General features: G+C 47.2%; 1 protein-coding gene across 14 annotated transcripts in view; it reads right to left on the bottom strand.

The window, feature by feature from the left end:
* Positions 1-317: 317 nt before the first annotated feature.
* The window catches only part of LOC139048606 (zinc finger protein 239-like), an 81,944-nt gene continuing 62,657 nt past the window's right edge, over positions 318-19,604 (bottom strand). For 12 of the 14 annotated variants that reach the window (XR_011507808.1, XR_011507814.1, XR_011507803.1 and 9 more), the window contains one exon: positions 15,499-16,849. Coding sequence is in view for 3 of the 14 variants with exons in the window: in XM_070523019.1 (XP_070379120.1) it covers positions 16,194-16,849 (656 nt within the window). In the remaining 11 variants the exon portion in view is untranslated. Of the gene's footprint in view, positions 457-15,498; positions 16,850-19,604 lie in introns of those variants that run through there. The other 2 variants (XR_011507806.1, XR_011507807.1) reach the window with 2 other exon arrangements.

Here is a 19,604-nt window from a genome sequence, read left to right as displayed (position 1 = left end):
CAAATTATTGAGAACTCCATCAGCATATAATAAGGAAACTTTATGCCTTTGAACTTCATATTTATGCTGAAATAAATTTCCTTTAGATTCCTGTGGCATTCTATATTTCTGTAGTTGCCATTATGTGGCAAGTTTTAATCGCATTTCACGTTTTTTTATGTTGCAGATGCTACGTACACCTGCTTCAAACTGTGTTTCATGCTATGAAGGGTGCAAATAGGCTTTATTTTCTGAATTCCCTGCAATCACATGCTTCTTTTCTTGGGCAATAGAGGACTTGAGAAATGTATTTTTCAAATCTTTTATTACAGTTATTGTAATGAGTGAATGTGTAACACAAAAATGAAGGCTTGCACCAAGTGGTCATATGGACGGACTGACTCCATTAAAATTGCTGGCTTTACTCCAATATTCTGAAGAAGACCTCCGAAGTCAATGTGCATTCTTGAGCAGCATCTGTAACGAGTGTAGAATTAGTCCAGCTTAAGACCAGAGAGAACAAGGCACTCATGTAATGGAACATTTGTCACATTTCACAAAATGGAGAGGAGGGAAATAACTTTCACCACCGTGATTAGTCAATTCTAATCAAAATGGAATGCAAACAGCATATATTCTCTTGGGAACTGAAGACAGCACAGAGCCTTTAAGCCGGTTGTTACTACTACCGCCTGATAGGCTTTGTGTATCTGCCAACTATTACGATTTTATGGCAAGATGTCCGATACATAGACCATGTAAAATTATTGCCGTCCATACGACAATCATAAACAACTTTTCGTTTGCTTCCTATTTATGGCTGAACTGATTTCCGCAGAATGCAAATATATAGTCATCAAGATGTTTTTTTCAGAGAGTTACTATTTGTACCCACTACACTATTCTAGATGGATGGAAGGTAGGGGCATCCCCTTTGAAACGGGGTGATGGCAGTCGCCACCATGCTCAGGTTTTTATTTTGCCTTCTATTTTTGTTTACCTGTGTTGTGTGTTATTAAATTCGTCATTTTCTTTAAATACGTCTTCCTTATTAAATTCGTGATTTTCCTTAAATACGTATTCCTACCCTTTTAACCTTATGTCACCTCTCTGCTTTTGAACCACCAATCCTCCAATCGCCTTTTGCTAATTTCCACCGCATATTTATTTACATGACTATCGTTATCTCTGAGCCTTAGGCCTCAGGAAGCGTGATTGTGGCCGCATCGACATCGGGCTTGATTCCATCACATTTTAGTATGAGGTGTTCCATTGTTTCTACATATTTGCCACACACAGTACATGTGTCTTTTTCGTTAAATTTCTTTTTATAGCTCCACGTTCTAAGACATCCTGACCTAGCTTCAAAGAGTAGGGCACAAACTCTTGAGTTATCATAAAATGCTTCCTTCCTGATCTGCTGTTTCCAGTATTGATATAGTTCCACACTATGCTTCTTTTCCATTGAATTTATCCAATTTTTACCTTCCGCGTTTTTAACCTGTCGTTTAATGCTCTGTCTTTCTTCGTCCTCGTGTCTGGCATACTTACTGGTTAGCTTCCTAGTTATTTTCCGCCATTGTGAGTCAACGCTCTTTCTGTATAGGTATTTAAATACCTTAGCTGCCCACCTGTTATCGTCCAATTTCCTCATACATTTTTCGTATAGGTTTTACTCTGAGCTTTCCGTGCTTCGAACGATGCCCAGCCCATATCTCCCTGTACTGCTTCGTTTGTGGTTTTCCCGTGGGCACCTAGTGCTAACCTTCCCACAGCTCTCAGATTTACTTCTTTTCTTGACTGAACCTCTGCCCTTAAACACAGGACCGCATTCCCAAAAGTAAGCCCCGGCATCATTACTCCCTTCCAAATACTTCTTAGTACCTCATACCTGTTGTACCCCCACAATGCCCTATGTTTCATTATCCCGGTATCTCTTTGCCCTTTTGCTAGGGCTAGGAGAGAATGTTCGTGCTTTTCCGTGTACATCTGTCCTTTGTTTATCCATACCCCGAGATATTTCTATTTGGCCACTCGGGGGTATTTCATGGCCTTGTAAGCTCCTGATCAGTTGTATCGTTGAAAAACGTGTATCGTTGATTCTGACCTACCAGCAGCAGCGCCACCACTAAAATGGCAGGTGCAATTTTGGCTATCATTATATGAATATTCCATGAATAAGCAATATGAACATTCCTGTTTTTCAGTGATGCAAATAATGTTTTGATGCGAATTTCTGATGATGATTTTTGGTGCATTTTTTTAAAGCGTCCCTACAGGTAATTCTTTAAGAATAATTTCTGTAGGTCTTCACTAATGAAAGAACTAGTATTTTTCGACGGATATTAGTGTTTCTTGGCTTTAGCAGTAGTAGTAGTAGTATGTTTTACATTCTAAAGTTGGCTGATCGGGCTTTTCATTAGACTTAAGATAACGAACTCAGTTGCACTGAATGAATCTCCACGGAGATAGCGCATTGCGTTTTCTTCTACTCTACTAAATAATGCAGTCAGGCATGGTCTGTCTTCCTGGCTTTCAAGTTGTTCACCAATTCAATATCAAGCAGCAGAAAGTCGCCACCTTTGTGGCACATCTCTCTTTACAGATGTGGTTTTGAACAAATTAGACAAATTGTCAGTTATGCAGGTTCATTAATACTGGACTGACCAACACCTTTTGCATAATACTGCTATAGAAACTAGACTTGTTTCTGCAAAATTGCTGAAAGTTGCAAATGGTGCATATTGTCAAACAGTTACAAGAATGTGAATATTTGAGACCATGTTGGGGTCTTTCTAACGATAGTGTGGCAACTTAAGTTTGAAACATACTTGCTGCTGGTGTGTATTCACTGCATTTCCCAGTCAATCTCCTAACGAAGTTTGAACATCTCACGAATCCAAATATCAGAATTTTTATTCTAAATGTCGTAAAGAAGATTTTATATATATATATATATATATATATATATATATATATATATATATATATATATATATATATATATATATATATATATATATACACAATTTGCCTTATGTCAGCTTTGAAAGAAAAAAATATGTACCGCAATAATGCTTCGTGCAGCGATGCAATGCAGCTCGCATGGTCATGAATAGAGCAAAGGACAATTATTCCTGGCGCTAGTACAGGGGCAAGTCGAATGTAAAGATGCGCTGTTTTGGTGCTCCTTTGTGCCATAGAAGTATCCAGCGAAAATTATTTTGCACACGCTCCTTTGCACGAGCTTGCACCAGGCGGGCTGCTGCGCAGTGTCAGGCGCACCCCAAAGTGTTAAACTTCGCGGGAAGCGTGTAGTTATTTCGTGGTGCGAAGAGCCCCGCGCTCAGGAGGAGCTGAGTGTATCGTTGCAGAGCCAAGCATAAGTCCCACGTTGCCAACATGCTTGCTAAGATAGCACACGTATAATGCAAAATTGTACTTACATTTCGTCCACTGTAGTCCGACGCACGGTAATGTGGCCAACGGGCTGTTAGATATGGTGCCGTTTCCTGAGGCTACTTCGAGTTCCCCAAACCACATCGAATCGCAGCACAGCTAATTGAGGAATGCAGAAGCAGGAAAGCACATTCCAGAGGAGCGCCCAGGCAAAGAAGTTGAAGGCCACAAGACAAGTGCAAACAAGTTTGCAGCCAACAAGGTCGTACGCCGCAGGGATTAGAAGGTGTCCTCGGACAATAGAGCCCAATCGTCCCCCTTCGCCTTTGAAGAAGGCATTTGCCACCACTGCGGAGCCGAGCCACCGGGAGCAGGTGGGCCCTTGTACAATGGAGCATGAGCGCCCCCCCTCCTTCTCCACCTTAGAAGAAGTGGATTGCAATTCTGCGAGGCAAGAGCGCAGGGGGATCAAGTGATCAAGCAAGGGGGCCCAAGCGGCGACTCTCTTCGCCGGGTATGACACCATCGCACGGGCGCCTACCATTGGCTGAAAGTGGCGTCATCTGAGCGGACTCTCCCATTGGTCGAACATGACGCGACTTCCAGTGCTCGAAGGGTTTATAAGAAGCGTTCCAGAGAGACCTGAGCATTCTGGAGCATTCCCTGATTCCCTGATTCACCTCTCTCGAACTTCTTGCCGCGGGCCGCAGCGTCCGAGTTGCTGCCGGCCCGTAATGTCTGTACGACTGTTAAATGACTCTCACCTCTCTGTATATAATGTAGAATAGGTACTCCCAAGTTTTGTTTTCATCCCGACGTCCGTCCTTCAACCCCTACATCTGGTTGGCAGCGGTGAGATCGCCTCCGAATGCATCAGCTGGTGGCAGCGCTACAGATCAACCTTCGTCGAGAGAGATACTAAGGAACCGGGAAGAGCGAAGAAGAGAGAGCCTTCGTCGAAAGAGGTCCGAAGAAACTGGGAGTAGCGAAGAAGGAGCGAGCCTTCGACCCAGGGAGTCCGGAGGAACCGGGAACAGCGGACGAATGAACCGGATGGCAGGGTGCTGCAACCGTAAGTGAGCGCGTGGTTTTTTTTCCTTTTGATTCGCCAGACTCAAATGTTGTGTGTTCATTTTGATAGTTCTGGGAATCGGGAGTTTGATGCATTGTGTGTTTGCACAAATTAATTAAGGAAAACAGTTTTAACCACCTGTCGGGGCAGCTGCCATGGATCTTAGAAGGTTGACGAGGTTAGACTTGTTGGTGTGCGACGATTTGGGAGTTGAGGCGGACGAACGGATGAAAACGCCAGCTATCATAAAGGCGAATAACGATAGTGGCAATGATGACAAAAGCATTGAACTTGCTTGGGAGGTGATACAGGAGCCACGGGAGCGTGAGCGTCGTGAACGTTTGCGGGAGCGTCGTGAACTTAGGAGTGAGCATAAGCGTGAAGAACGCGGGAATGAAAGAAAGCATGAGCTTCAAGAACTTACTCTTAGGTGTGAGCGTCACGAACGTGAGCGTGAGCAAAAGTATGAGAGAGAGAAGGCAGCACTGATCAAAGAGATACAGTATTGTGATCAGTTAATGGCACAGAGACAACGGCTGTCTGAGAATTCTGTAGGTAGTACAGAGCGAAAGAATGAGGCCGAATCGAGCGGATTTTCGCCAAAAGCCGACGAGAAGAGTAGTGCCTGTGAGATTGGCTGCCGATTCATAAGTGAAGGGAAAAGGCTAGCTGCTAACGATGCCTTAGTGGCAACAGAGGCCGTTAAAGGCCGCAAGGAGAGCGACGAGGTGCTGTGCCAACAGGTGACTGTAGAGACAGCTTGGCCAGCTGCGAACAAATTAGCACAGTTACCGAGCGTGTGCGTCGCTGGTAATGTTAGCGAGATTGCTAGCGAAGGAAAGGGTACTGCTGACGCGACAGACGCGAGCACCCATGTCAGGTCAGATCTGCGTGCAGAAGTGAAGTGCGAACTGAGCGATGTAGTTGAGAGTACTTCTCGGGATGGCGAGCTCCGTAGTCCACGAGAGAACAACTGCATTGTTCAGGGATCGGTGCGGCTCTCCGCCAGTCTAGGTAGCCTAGATAGGGATGATTCCGTTGTTAATCATTCGGACTGTGCGCGTGAGACAGCGATCGATACCGACGGGCTGTGTGTCGATGCACAGCGTGCGCTGGGCAATGTAGTAGAGGGCAGTTCGCAAGAGTGCGAATTGTCTAACTCGAGTAAAGCCTGCTGCATTGTGCCAGAGTCGGTTGAGCTGTCCGCCAGTCGAGGCAGAGAGAGTGTTGATTTAAGTGAGAATCACTCAGACTGTGCGGGTAAGAGACCGATCCGGGCCGACGAAATGTGTACCGGCCAGCACGAGGCACGAGAAGGCGACATGAAAGTGAGTGCGAAGAGAAAGCACCGTAAAAATAAGCGCGGTAAAGACCGAAAGACGGTAACTTATGTAGCGCCGCCAAAGATGGCGAGAAACCCAAAAGGGCAGGGCGCGAGGAAAAAGGTGCGGTCGTCAAGGACGATGTTGACGCATCCAGAACGTTCGAGCCACCGGTCAAAGGGAGACCGCGAAGCATGTTCTGCGCGGACGCGGACAAAGGGCACGGGGCAGTTAATCTCCTCGTCGTTCCGTAGTTCTTTTCAAAACTCAGCGTGCAGTTCGAAGAAACGCAAGGTGGCAAGACGAGACCAGGTGGGGAGTAGCGACGCAGTCAATCGAGTTTGTGAAGAAAGCGGGGCGCCAGGGCGCAAATTGGCAGGAGACCGTAACGTCTTGGGGGAGCTGATAATGAATCAGCCCTTTTGTTGTTCCTCGGTAGCCAGAGTAGCTTTCGGTACGCGACCCCCCCGAGTACGGCTCAAAGTATGAGTCAGTCAAAAACGTTTGAAACGGGAGACCAAGAGAGCTTCCGTAGAAGTAAAACGTGTTATTTTGTTTTATTTTTGAGCATCGGAAAGTTTTCCTGATTTGAGACTAGGATTTCTTTCAAGGTGTAAGGTTTGAGCTTTGTTTATGTTTTGGTTTGAGAAAGCTCCGAGATTTTAAAGACGCGTTTGTGTAAACATGTAGTCTCGCGAGATGCTCATTAATAAGTAGATAGGCTTTTGTGTGTGTGTGTGTGTGTGTGTGTGTGTATGAGTAACCTGAAGGTCAAGGTTATCGTCGAAAGGCCTATGGTAAAGCGCGTGTGTTATTTAACCTTCTTTCTTTTTAAGTGTTGAATTTTCTAAGGTTAAGCGCGTAGATTTTCAGTGAGTGCATGATTTGCACGGAGAAGCGTTCTTAGTTCCATTAGCGCGTGTCCTGTGTGGACGGAAGGAAGCAGATTTTATGACTGGGTTGCTAGTGTGTGTGGAGGGCAGCCGTATTCTGACTTCTTTAGTGAGCGTGCGTGGAAAGAGTTAGTAGAAGACGCATCATTTTAAGGGTTCTGCGGAGTGTGTAAGTCCCGCGAGTTTAATTGTTCGTTTAAGTCACGTGTCCTAGAGGGACTAAAGGAAGAAACGTGAGTAAGCGTAATGAAGAGTTTGCCTACGACACAAGTATGCGTTCTGGATAGTGACCACAAGGCTAGCGCGCTTGTGATTACGCACTTGTGAGCTTGACCAGATTGTTCAGTGGCACCAATACGTGCGATAAGTACGCCACTACGATAGATTGGAAACATGCTGTTCGTGTAGTTAGGCCACTTAAGTAATGTTCGGCTGTTTTCATTTGTTGTTTGCATCGTCAACGACCCTTTTGTTTTGCAACAACAATAATAGTCTGGTCTTGTCGGCAATCGAGGAGAAATGCATAGCTGTTTGGAAGGGTGGTTGGAACTGTTTTGTCAAAATTGAGGAAATAAAAGATCCGGCTTCATTTTGACTCAGTAATAGCCTGGCGAGTCAGGGGTGAAGAGCCTGCGCTTACACGTGGGGCAGCGCTGTGTTGTTTTGTTTGTTTGACGTATGTTCTCCAGGGCCCAGGATCCCGAAGTTCGTCAAACGAGGCTCGACACCAATGCCCTGCAGGTTCTTTCAGCGCTCCTCATGGCCGGCGAATTGAGTTCACCGGCCATTCAGAACAACCGGGGCGAGGACGAGCTGTTAGATATGGCGCCGTTTCCTGAGGCTACTTCGAGTTCCCCAAACCACATCGAATCGCAGCACAGCTAATTGAGGAATGCAGAAGCAGGAAAGCACATTCCAGAGGAGCGCCCAGGCAAACAAGTTGAAGGCCACAAGACAAGTGCAAACAAGTTTGCAGCCAACAAGGTCGTACGCCGCAGGGATTAGAAGGGGTCCTCGGACAATATAGCCCAATCGTCCCCCTTCGCCTTTGAAGAAGGCATTTGCCAACACTGCGGAGCCGAGCCACCGGGAGCAGGTGGGCCCTTGTACAATGGAGCATGAGCGCCCCCCCTCCTCCTCCACCTTAGAAGAAGTGGATTGCAATTCTGCGAGGCAAGAGCGCAGGGGGATCAAGTGATCAAGCAAGGGGGCCCAAGCGGCGACTCTCTTCGCCGGGTATGACACCATCGCACGGGCGCCTACCATTGGCTGAAAGTGGCGTCATCTGAGCGGACTCTCCCATTGGTCGAACATGACGCGACTTCCAGTGCTCGAAGGGTTTATAAGAAGCGTTCCAGAGAGACCTGAGCATTCTGGAGCATTCCCTGATTCCCTGATTCACCTCTCTCGAACTTCTTGCCACGGGCCGCAGCGTCCGAGTTGCTGCCGGCCCGTAATGTCTGTACGACTGTTAAATGACTCTCACCTCTCTGTATATAATGTAGAATAAATACTCCGAAGTTTTGTTTTCATCCCGACGTCCGTCCTTCAACCCCTACAGGGCGTGCGCGGCTGTTCAGTTCGCATGAGCGCCGCCATTTGCACTCGGCAAGGTCGCAGCGTCTCCACCATTGCCATGACAACGGGCGTTAATTTCAGCAATGGGCGTCGCGTACAGTATTTTTGTGATTTACGAAATCTTGTTTAACAATACATACGCCACAGTACACTTAGCTTTTAGCTGACTTTTTTCAAAGCAGCGGAAGTCACGTGACCTGCTTTGGCCTATAGTGCCACGCCCCGTTGTAGATGCTAGCGCATGAAAATACGCTGCCGGGGCGACCCGAGTGGGCGGGGACCCAGACCAGTTCAATGTGACACGGTTCGTCCTCCAGTAGGAGTGGGCGAACGAGCCGTAAGGTGGTAGGCGAGACGAGACCTCGGGCGAAATTGGAGATGGCGTGCTTGGAGTCGGAGAGTATGGCGCTGGCGTCGGTCGAGGTGGCGGCTAAAGCGATGGCGCCTCCTCAGCCTCGACGAAGTAGGGCGTTCGAACGGTGGCGGCCGTGATTGTCGGCCCCGAGGGTGCCGAGGAGGGCGAGACGGAGACGACTGCAAAGGCGTCCCCGGGCGAGGCGTATCGGGCCGCATCCACGTAGGTGATGGCCGGGTGGTCGGCGTACTTGGCGTGAAGCATGGCCGCACGGGCTTGGCGACGGGCGTCGTGGTGTCCCGCGGCACATTCTTGGGTAGCGGCTTGATGGAAAAGGCTGTCCGAAGAGCATGCGGTAGTGAGACCAGGTCTGGCGGGTGAGAAGAGGTGTCATGACCGATGGAAGAGAGGATGTAGCGACCGGTCGGCGAACGATGAAGGCGTTGAACCTGAGCGGTGCGATGAGCTTCGATCAGTTCGTCAAGCGTGCTGTGGACTCCCAGGCGGAGGAGACGCGCCGTGGACGCGTTGGGGGGAAGGCCGAGAGCAGTCTTGTATGCACGGCGGATGAGGACGTCGACCTTGTCGCGTTCCGATTTGAGAAGACGAGTATAAGGAAGGCCGTACGTGAGACGGGAAACGACGAAAGCGTCGACTAGGCGGAGGAGATCGTGTTCGCGCTGCCCATGCGCCGCGCTCGGACACGAGCGAGCATGCGCGCCGTTTGCTGAACCGAAAGCGAGAGCTGGTCGATGGTGTGAGCATTATGGCGGTTTGACTGTACTATCAGTCCGAGCACCCGGAGATGCGAGACGACGGGAACGGGAGTGCAATTGGCGTGAATCGTGATGGTGGGGTGAGGCGTCTTGTGACGACGCCGGTCGGGGAGGAGGGCCGATTTGGCCGCCGAACAAGCGAGACCGGCCGCGTGCACGTGACTTGTGACGACGTCAGTTGCGCGTTGCAACCTCTGCTCAATGTGCCCGTCGGAGCCAGACGTGACCCAAAGAGATACGGCGTCTGCGTACAGGGTGTGTTTGAGATTGGGGATACGGTCGAACTTGTCGGGAAGTGAGCGAAGGGCGAGATTGAAAAGGAAAGGCGACAAGACGGCGCCCTGAGGGGTACCACGAGATCCAAGCGCATACGTGGGAGACGAGAGATCTCCCACGATGAGTTCGGCAGTGCATCATCATCATCATCATCATCAGCCTGGTCACGCCCACTGCAGGGCAAAGGCCTCTCCCATATTTCTCCAACAACCCCGGTCATGTACTAATTGTGGCCATGCCATCCCTGCAAACTTCTTAATATCATCCGCCCACCTAACTTTCTGCCGCCCCCTGCTACGCTTCCCTTCCCTTGGAATCCAGTCCGTAACCCTTAATGACCATCGGTTATCTTCCCTCCTCATTACATGTCCTGCCCATGCCCATTTCTTTTTCTTGATTTCAACTAAGATGTCATTAACTCGCGTTTGCTCCCTCACCCAATCTGCTCTTTTCTTATCCCTTAACGTTACACCTATCATTCTTCTTTCCATAGCTCGTTGCGTCGTCCTCAATTTGAGTAGAACCCTTTTCGTAAGCCTCCAGGTTTCTGCCCCGTAGGTGAGTACTGGTAAGACACAGCTATTATACACTTTTCTCTTGAGGGATAATGGCAACCTGCTGTTCATGATCTGAGAATGCCTGCCAAACGCACCCCAGCCCATTCTTATTCTTCTGATTATATCCGTCTCATGATCCGGATCCGTAGTCACTACCTGCCCTAAGTAGATGTATTCCCTTACGACTTCCAGTGCCTCGCTGCCTATTGTAAATTGCTGTTCTCTTCCGAGACTGTTAAACATTACTTTGGTTTTCTGCAGATTAATTTTTAGACCCACTCTTCTGCTTTGCCTCTCGAGGTCAGTGAGCATGCATTGCAATTGGTCCCCTGAGTTACTAAGCAATGCAATATCATCAGCGAATCGCAAGTTACTAAGGTATTCACCATTAACTTTTATCCCCATTTCTTCCCAATCCAGGTCTCGAATACCTCCTGTAAACACGCTGTGAATAGCATTGGAGAGATCGTATCTCCCTGCCTGACTCCTTTCTTTATTGGGATTTTGTTGCTTTCTTTATGGAGGACTACGGTGGCTGTGGAGCCGCTATAGATATCTTTCAGTATTTTTACATACGGCTCGTCTACACCCTGAGTCCGTAATGCCTGCATGACTGCTGAGGTTTCGACAGAATCAAATGCTTTCTCGTAATCAATGAAAGCTATATATAAGGGTTGGTTATATTCCGCACATTTCTCTGTAACCTGATTGATAGTGTGAATATGGTCTATTGTTGAGTAGCCTTTACGGAATCCTGCCTGGTCCTTTGATTGACAGAAGTCTAAGGTGTTCCTGATTCTATTTGCGATTACCTTAGTAAATACTTTGTAGGCAACAGACAGCAAGCTTATCGGTCTATAATTTTTCAAGTCTTTGGCGTCCCCTTTCTCATGGATTAGGATTATGTTAGCGTTTTTCCAAGATTCCGGTACGCTCGACGTTATGAGGCATTGCGTATACAGGGTGGCCAGTTTCTCTAGAACAATCTGCCCACCATCCTTCAGTAAATCTGCTGTTACCTGATCCTCCCCAGCTGCCTTCCCCCTTTGCATATCTCCTAAGGCTTTCTTTACTTCTTCCGGCGTTACCTTTGCGATTTCGAATTCCTCTAGACTATTTTCTCTTCCATTATCGTCGTGGGTGCCACTGGTACTGTATAAATCTCTATAGAACTCCTCAGCCACTTGAACTATCTCGTTCATATTAGTAATGATATTGCCGGCTTTGTCTCTTAACGCATACATCTGATTCTTGCCAATTCCCAGTTTCTTCTTCACTGTTTTTAGGCTTCCTCCGTTCCTGAGAGCATGTTCAATTTTATCCATATTATACTTCCTTATGTCAGCTGTCTTACGCTTGTTGATTAATTTCGAAAGTTCTGCCAGTTCTATTCTAGCTGTAGGGTTAGAGGCTTTCATACATTGGCGTTTCTTGATCAGATCTTTCGTCTCCTGCGATAGTTTACTAGTATCCTGCCTAACGGAGTTACCACCGACTTCCATTGCACACTCCTTAATGATGCCCATATTATTGTCGTTCATTGCTTCAACACTACGGTCCTCTTCTTGAGTTAAAGCCGAATACCTGTTCTGTAGCTTGATCTGGAATTCCTCTATTTTCCCTCTTACCGCTAACTCATTGATCGGTTTCTTATGTACCAGTTTCTTCCGTTCCCTTCTCAGGTCTAGGCTAATTCGAGTTCTTACCATCCTGTGGTCACTGCAGCGCACCTTGCCGAGCACGTCCACATCTTGTATGATGCCAGGGTTAGCGCAGAGTATGAAGTCTATTTCATTTCTAGTCTCGCCGTTCGGGCTCCTCCACGTCCACTTTCGGTTATCCCGCTTGCGGAAGAAGCTATTCATTATCCTCATATTATTCTGTTCCGCAAACTCTACTAATAACTCTCCCCTGATATTCCTGGTGCCTATGCCATATTCCCCCACGGCCTTGTCTCCAGCCTACTTCTTGCGTACCTTGGCATTAAAGTCGCCCATTAGTATTGTGTATTTAGTTTTCACTCTACCCATCGCCGATTCCACGTCTTCATAGAAGCTTTCGACTTCCTGGTCATCATGACTGGATGTAGGGGCGTAGGCCTGTACAATCATTTTGTACCTCTTATTAAGTTTCACAACAAGACCTGCCACCCTCTCGTTAATGCTATAGAATTCCTGTATGTTACCAGCTATATTCTTATTAATCAGGAATCCGACGCCTAGTTCTCTTCTCTCCGCTAAGCCCCGGTAGCACAGGACGTGCCCGCTTTTTAGCACTGTATATGCTTCTTTTGGCCTCCTAACTTCACTGAGCCCTATGATATCCCATTTACTGCCCTCTAATTCCTCCAATAGCACTGCTAGACTCGCCTCACTAGATAAAGTTCTAGCGTTAAACGTTGCCAGGTTCATATTCCAATGGCGGCCTGTCCGGAACCAGTGATTCTTAGCACCTTCTGCTGCGTGGCAGGTCTGACCGCCGCCGTGGTCAGTTGTTTCACAGCTGCTGGGGACTGAGGGCCGGGGTTCGATTGTGTTGTTCATATAGGAGGTTGTGGCCAAGTACTGCACCAGGGTGGCCAATCCTGCTATGGTGAGGGAGTGCGTTACCGGTTCTGGTCACCGGGATCAGGCCACACTCCAGGCCTGTTTATGCAATTTTATCAACACGCGGATCTTTTTTTTTAATCCGGTGGAAAATTGCCGGTACCGGGATTCGAACCACGGACCTCTTGCACGCGAGGCGGGTGTTCTACCTCTACGCCACCGCTGCACTGTAGCGGTGGCGAATTCGCTCCTTTCTCGGTGGCGAGAAAGGAGCGAATGTAGTGGTAGGTGCGAGAGCCGGGGTTGATGGTGGCGAGTTCGGTAAGAATAGCCAAATGGAAGACGTTGTCGAACGCCTTGTGAAGGTCGAGGCTAAGGAGAGCCTTAGTGTCTGAGAAGGTGGGCAGATCGAGAAGGTCGTGGTGGAGTTGCAAGAGGACGTCTTGTGTGGAGAGGTGGAGGCGGAAACCTGGCTTCGAGGAGTCGACACTCTACGCGCTCTTTCGCGCAGTCCGAGGTGTCGACGCGCGAAACGCCTAAACGCGGGCTCGAGTAGACGCTCGATGCGCTTTTCGCGCAGTCCGAGGTGCCGATGCACGAAATGCCTACACGCAGGCTCGGAGTCTACGCTCGATGGGTTTAGTCGCGCCGTCGGAGGCGCCGATGCACAAAATGCTTAGCCAAGGGGCCGAGAAATCCGCGCGCGCGATGTGCGTTATCGCCAAGTCGGAGACTCTTATGCGCGAAGTGCTTAGCCGCGGGGCCGAGGATTGCGTGCGCGATGTGCTTGGTCACGAATTCCGAAACACCGAGTGCCAGAAGGCTTAGCCGCATGTCCAAGGATTTGTCGCGAAGTCCGCGTCGCCCATGCTCAGAATGCTTAGCCACGGCTCTGAGACGTCCACAAACGTAGGGGTCGGCCACGCTACTACGGTGTCCGCGTAGCGCCCGTTTTGACACGTAGAGATTACGGCGAGTGGAGACGTCCAAACTCGCGAGGTGCAAAGAGCCGAGCAGACGGCGGGAGCGTCAGACCAATGGCGAACCGCGCTGTAGTCACGTGGAGGGCGCGGCCAATCGCTGACTCCGGCACTACCTTCAATAATTTGCTCTTTGTGTGCTTGTTTCTGTATGGAGCAGATAGCTGACGAGGCAAATTTGAAGATGGAGAAATGCGCTTTCCAACGAGACCAAGATGGTGGCGCTCGGTTGTGTCGTTCCGGAGATAAAGAATTTTAGTACGTCCGGCATTCCGGCAAGCGCGGGCGGGTTGCCGGTTGAGCGGGGGCGTAAACGTGAGCGGCCAGATAGGTGGCGCCAGCTGGTAGTGCAAAGCTCAACCACACAAACACAAAGCCAATTACTGTATTCTGCTTAGCTGCTGGTGTAAATTTTCAACAGCGGCGTAATCGTGTTCACCATTACGCCACTGCCGAAAATTAGCACCAGCAGCGAAGCAAGATATAGTGGGTTACTGTGATTTTAACTCTGTGTTTGTCTGGTTCAACTCTACGTCACCAGGTGGCTGCACCGCTCCGGCCACTCACGTTTACGCGCCCGCAAATCCGGCAATCCGCCCAAACCACCCCCGTTTGCCGGAATAGCGGACAGGCTAAACGTCTTTATTGTCACTTGTCGCGACATTTTTCGCAACCTTAGCTGATAAAACATATTTTTTTTCGCGATGCGAAAGCCGCGTCCCCCCTTAACAGCGAACGTCGAAGCAGCAAGGCCTAGCGTTTGCCACGGTGGCGGCTACGGCTGCCAGCGGATCTACGTGCGAGAGCGCCGTTTCGAGGCGGCGAGGTAATCAAAACGGCGGCGGCGGTGGCTTTGATTAATGTAGTTTCGGTCACTAAAGAATACGGCAAATCGGACGGCGAAGGGTTCTCGCCTCCAATATTTCAGACGTGGTGGTGCCACGAAGCCGTGCGAATGATCAGGCTTCCGTAAAGACGGTCGTTGACTATGTACACTGGCAACCCGTCCATCAGACGACACGTCGTCAAAGACGATTCTTACGATCCCTCTCTGTAACTCGAGTCAGCATTACCGCGACTTTCATTCCTTTTAATAAAATTACAGCTAATTTCCGCCTATAGAAGCGTAAATTCCCCGAGTTTTCCCTAAGTATTTGCAAACTATTCAAAATCCCCAAGTATTTTCGGTGTTCCCGGCTGGCAGAAAAATATTTGTATTGACCAAGTGCCGATTCGAAAGCTTCAAATATTTACACGCTCTTAATCTAAACAGTAAATTGTTGGACTTATTTAACTTAAAAACATGTCCTGTGAAATAATTTCGCTGTTGAAGGTCTTCCTTATGAAACTGGCACAACTGCAATTCAGAAAGAATGTTTTCAAATGCCGAAAACAGGATTGGCCTAATTTATTGCCTTCTGTGCAAAAATGTTTTTTACAGTGCGGGTATTATTGTATGCTTAATTCAAAATGTAAATATTATACAAATATTTCTACAGATATTTGTCACATGAGTGCCTACAGAAACGCCGATACATCAGTTGAAATAAAATGTAGGAATGAATGAGGCATAGGCGACTTCACAATTGACTCGGAAGTTCAATTGCTTATGCATATCTGCTATAAGCGCCTTCTGTGCTAATAATGAACTTCCAACTGCCAACACTCAACTTCTCTTGCAGTTCCCAATAAAGTAAAATACTACTATTATCACCACATTGCATGCTGTCATGTGAGTACTAAAATACCAAGAACAGACAATGAATACTCAATAAACAGACATTTATTTGGTGCTCTGGTGAAACAGACAGTGGCAAGCAAATTTATTCAACAATAAATTGCTCTAAAGAAGTAGCTATTTCAAAAGAAAGGTAAGAATAGATAAGGATCAAAATAGCGTCGAGGATGAACCATACACATACCAGAACCTTGAGGCAACAAATACATGAATGAACCTAACAGAACAAGTTCATATGCACCCAAGTACAATACCTAAAAAATTTGAAGAACTTAGAAAGCTGATCATTTAGACATATGTAGTGTAATAATAACAAACATATTTTGTGGGGGTGTGCAAACGGTATCCTTGAGATTGAACGGAACATTACAACAAAGGAAATGAATCAAAGTTGAACGATTTTCGTATAATGACAGTCACAATATAAAGAAACTCCAATATAACCAGATTTTACCGCATTCGTTATCTCGAGGTTCAGCTGTGTTCCGAGTTTTTTCTAAACAATGACTTGGCTTTGTATGGGTCAATTTCCATAATTTCTTTTGCACTGTTTTATGACAGCTGAGAATAGATTTAGAGCAAACATTGTGACAAAAAAAGTGTTCCAGGGCCGCTTTAAGAGCATATGGAGACATTTGTGCTACATGATGCAGTGGTACACATGGAGCACGCTACACGTCAGTAGATTCCCAATTCAGGCTTAACTCAACATGGCTGTTGAGCTATTCTACAGTGTCATGGTGCAGTGCTCTCTTATGTCTGCTCAAGCCATCAGCCCGCGCAAAGGACTTGGAGCAGACAGTGCAACGGTGTGGTCGGTCACCTGTATGAACGCGCAGGTGTTGCTTCATGGCACTCCTCTGCGAGAATCTCTGAGTGCATGAAGGGCACTGATATGGCTTCTCGCCTGTATGTGTGTGCAGGTGTAGCTTCATGGTGGACTTACGGGAGAAGCTCAGAGGACATGAAGGGCATTGAAATGGCTTCTCGCCTGTGTGGGTGCGTAGGTGTTCTTTAAGCTTGGACTTTTGTGAGAATCTCTGAAGGCATGAAGGGCATTGAAATGGCCGCTCACCAGCATGGACGCTCAGGTGCCCTTTCAGGGTGTCCTTTGATGAGAAGCACTGAGAGCACAAATGGCATATAAATGGACGCTGGCCAGTATGGTAGAACAGGTGCCTGTTTAGGGTGCTCCTTTTTGAGAAGCTCTGTAGGCACAAATGACATTTAAACAGACCCTCGCCAGTATGGACCCTGGCGTGTTCTTCCAGATGAAACAGTTTATCAGCCTCATAATCACAGAGACGACATCGGTGGAGGCATCCCTGCTGCGAGTTGTCACCACTGGCTTTTAATGGAGAAATAGAAGGCCTCGATACTGCACAAATAAAACAAAAGTAGAATTTGTTATGAAATGTGAAAAAAGAACACAGATACTGAAGTAAGTGACCTTTTTTTTTCTCTTTTTGATTTGGGAGGTCTTGAGGGTCATTTCAGGCACGGTAGAACATAGGGCATACAAACTCAGGTCAAAAGCGTAGCAGTTTGGGCGAGTTGGTATGTCCTGACTGGAATCTTACTATTACCACTAAAAAGAGAGGTTTACAATCAGTGCATTCTACTGGTGCTAACCTATGGGGCAGAAACTTCGAGACTGACAAAGAAGCTGGAAAACACGTTAAGTACCGCACAAAGAGCAGTGGAACGAAGAATGAGAGGCATAACATTGAGACAGGAAGAGAGTATAGTGTGGATCAAAGAGCAAACGGGCACAGCTGATATTCTAATTGACATTAAGAGGAAGAAATGGAGTAGGGCAGGTTTTGTAATGCGTAGGTTAGATAACTAGTGGACCCTTAGGGTTACAGAATGGGTGCCGAAGAAGGGAAACGCTGTCGAGGATGGCAAGACTAGGCAGGGTGACGAAATTAAGAAATTTGCAGGCACAAGTTGGAATCTGTTGGCGCAGCACAGGGGTAATTGGAGATCGGAGGGGGAGGTATTCGTCCTGCAGTTGACTTTAAATAGGTTGATGATGATGAAGATAACCGTGTTTGTGAAGTCCACCTATATTTTCACTAAAAATCAATTTTCAGATAGGTAAAATTTTACAAAACGAGAGAATGTGGACTATGAAGGCATTCTGATTTCAACCACTTTTATACATCTGTGTCAATAGCTTCGACCCAGATTGCTCCCTGTTCCTCAACGGGCACGAGGTTCGGTGGCACTTGCAGAACTTATGATTCTGTGGCACAACCTTGTCTCATATGAGACTTCATCATTGGGTTTCTCCTAGTTGGCCACATGCCAATCTTTGGCAACATTTCCATAGCTTGAGATAGTAAAAAGACAGCTAGGAAATACTGTATTCTTCCGCGTATAACCTGCCCACCCATACAGTCTGCTACCCCTTTCACAACAGCTCGGACTGCATGCAATGCTCAAATGTTTACGAAAACAATCTCCATTCGGGGATAAATGACTCGTCCATGTCGTATCTTCAGCCAGTAAATTTGTTCACCCCCTTTTCGGCGATGCTGCTAGGCAGTTGAGTACAGCTCATCATGATGCGAGTTCTACTTTGCCAGCACCGTGTGCACTATTCGCTAACTACTAAACATAAAATGACGACCCGTAAATAGGAGGAGAATGAGCAACAATGAAGGAGGGAAGAAGAGAGCTTCACCACACAGGAGTTTGGAAGTAGGCTGGGGTTCTAAGAGATAACGAAAGTCTGAACAGTGAAGAACCTTGCCCCGAGATGTGGCTTCATGGCAGCGTGCGCTGGCAGGGCCCCACACCTTATATCAAAATTCGTGCAATCTGTATCCCGACTTTACTGCTAACTTTTTCATTCGTTTGGTGTGTGTTATATACACAAAAATATAGTAACTTCTTTTTGAGTGACATCGCAGCATTCATCATCCCAGAAAACTACTTGCCAACCTGGGTGTTACTCAGTGTCGTCCTTATAAGCTTAACAAAGTATGACAACTTCAGATGCAGTTTTGCTCAAAGTGAAACAATCTGACGTACTTTACTCCTTGTACTCTGCCATCACAAAATTGTGGGCAATGATTGCTGGAACCGATCAGGAATGCTGCAAACAAACATCTCCGTCTGCAAAGTGCAATGCAAATTAACACACTAGCATGTAAGAGTATAACGTGAAATAGCCTAAACAGGTGGATGCATAACAAGGCAGGCAAGTGTGTACGTTAGTTTTTGGTTACATTTGGGTTCACCACCATGCTTGGTTTTTGCAAAGCATAGTTGAGCAATGAGCACTTGCAATTTTGTTGCATCTTCACATGAAGTAATACCACATAGACATGGTGGCTGGAATGCACCGCAGCCTCATTACAACTAATGACCCTGTAACTTTCAACACAGCCAGCCACAGCTATCTCCTAATATGGTGCAACACCTTGTTAAATTGCGGTGGATATCTTTTTTTATTTATTTACTTAAGATACTTTCAGGGCCGGAAGGCATTACAGAAAGGAGTGGGCGAACATAACAAAACATTTGTGCAATATACAAAGACAGATTCAATGTGGCGTTTCATGAATGCTGGTTTTGAAGGTGTCGGTATCCAGGATGGCTGCAACGGTGGCGGGAAGGTGGTTCCAATCTTTGCTTGTGCTAGGGATGAATGCATTACTGCAAAGTTTAGTACGTGAATACGGCACACCAACTTTTAAACTATGGTCAGAGCGAGATGATATGTATGACGGTTGAGTGATGAGCTGTTTCAACAAAGGGTTGTGGTGGTATATTTTATGGAATAGCGAAAGGCGGAAGCATATACGACGGAAAGAAAGTTCTGGCAAGTTAAGTGTTGTCTTCATTGAGGTAACGCTAGCATGTTGGGAGTAGTTTGATAAGATGAAACGCGCTGCACGATTTTGAATGGCTTCTATGCTGTTTATGAGTGTAATGTTAGCTGGGTCCCAAATGGCGCATGCGTATTCTAGTTTGGAGCGAACTAATGTTTTGTACAGAGTTAGTTTCAGTGACGATGGTGCGGATGAGAAGTTTCGGCGCAAATAGCCCAACATGCGATTGGCATTGCTACATATAATGTCGACATGCATGTGCCAGGAAAGGTTGCTGGTGATGTTTAGTCC

The sequence above is a fragment of the Dermacentor albipictus genome, chromosome 8, assembly GCF_038994185.2.
Source record: "Dermacentor albipictus isolate Rhodes 1998 colony chromosome 8, USDA_Dalb.pri_finalv2, whole genome shotgun sequence".
In the NCBI taxonomy this organism is placed as follows: Eukaryota; Metazoa; Arthropoda; class Arachnida; order Ixodida; family Ixodidae; genus Dermacentor; species Dermacentor albipictus.
This window is presented reverse-complemented; position numbering and strand designations above follow the sequence as displayed.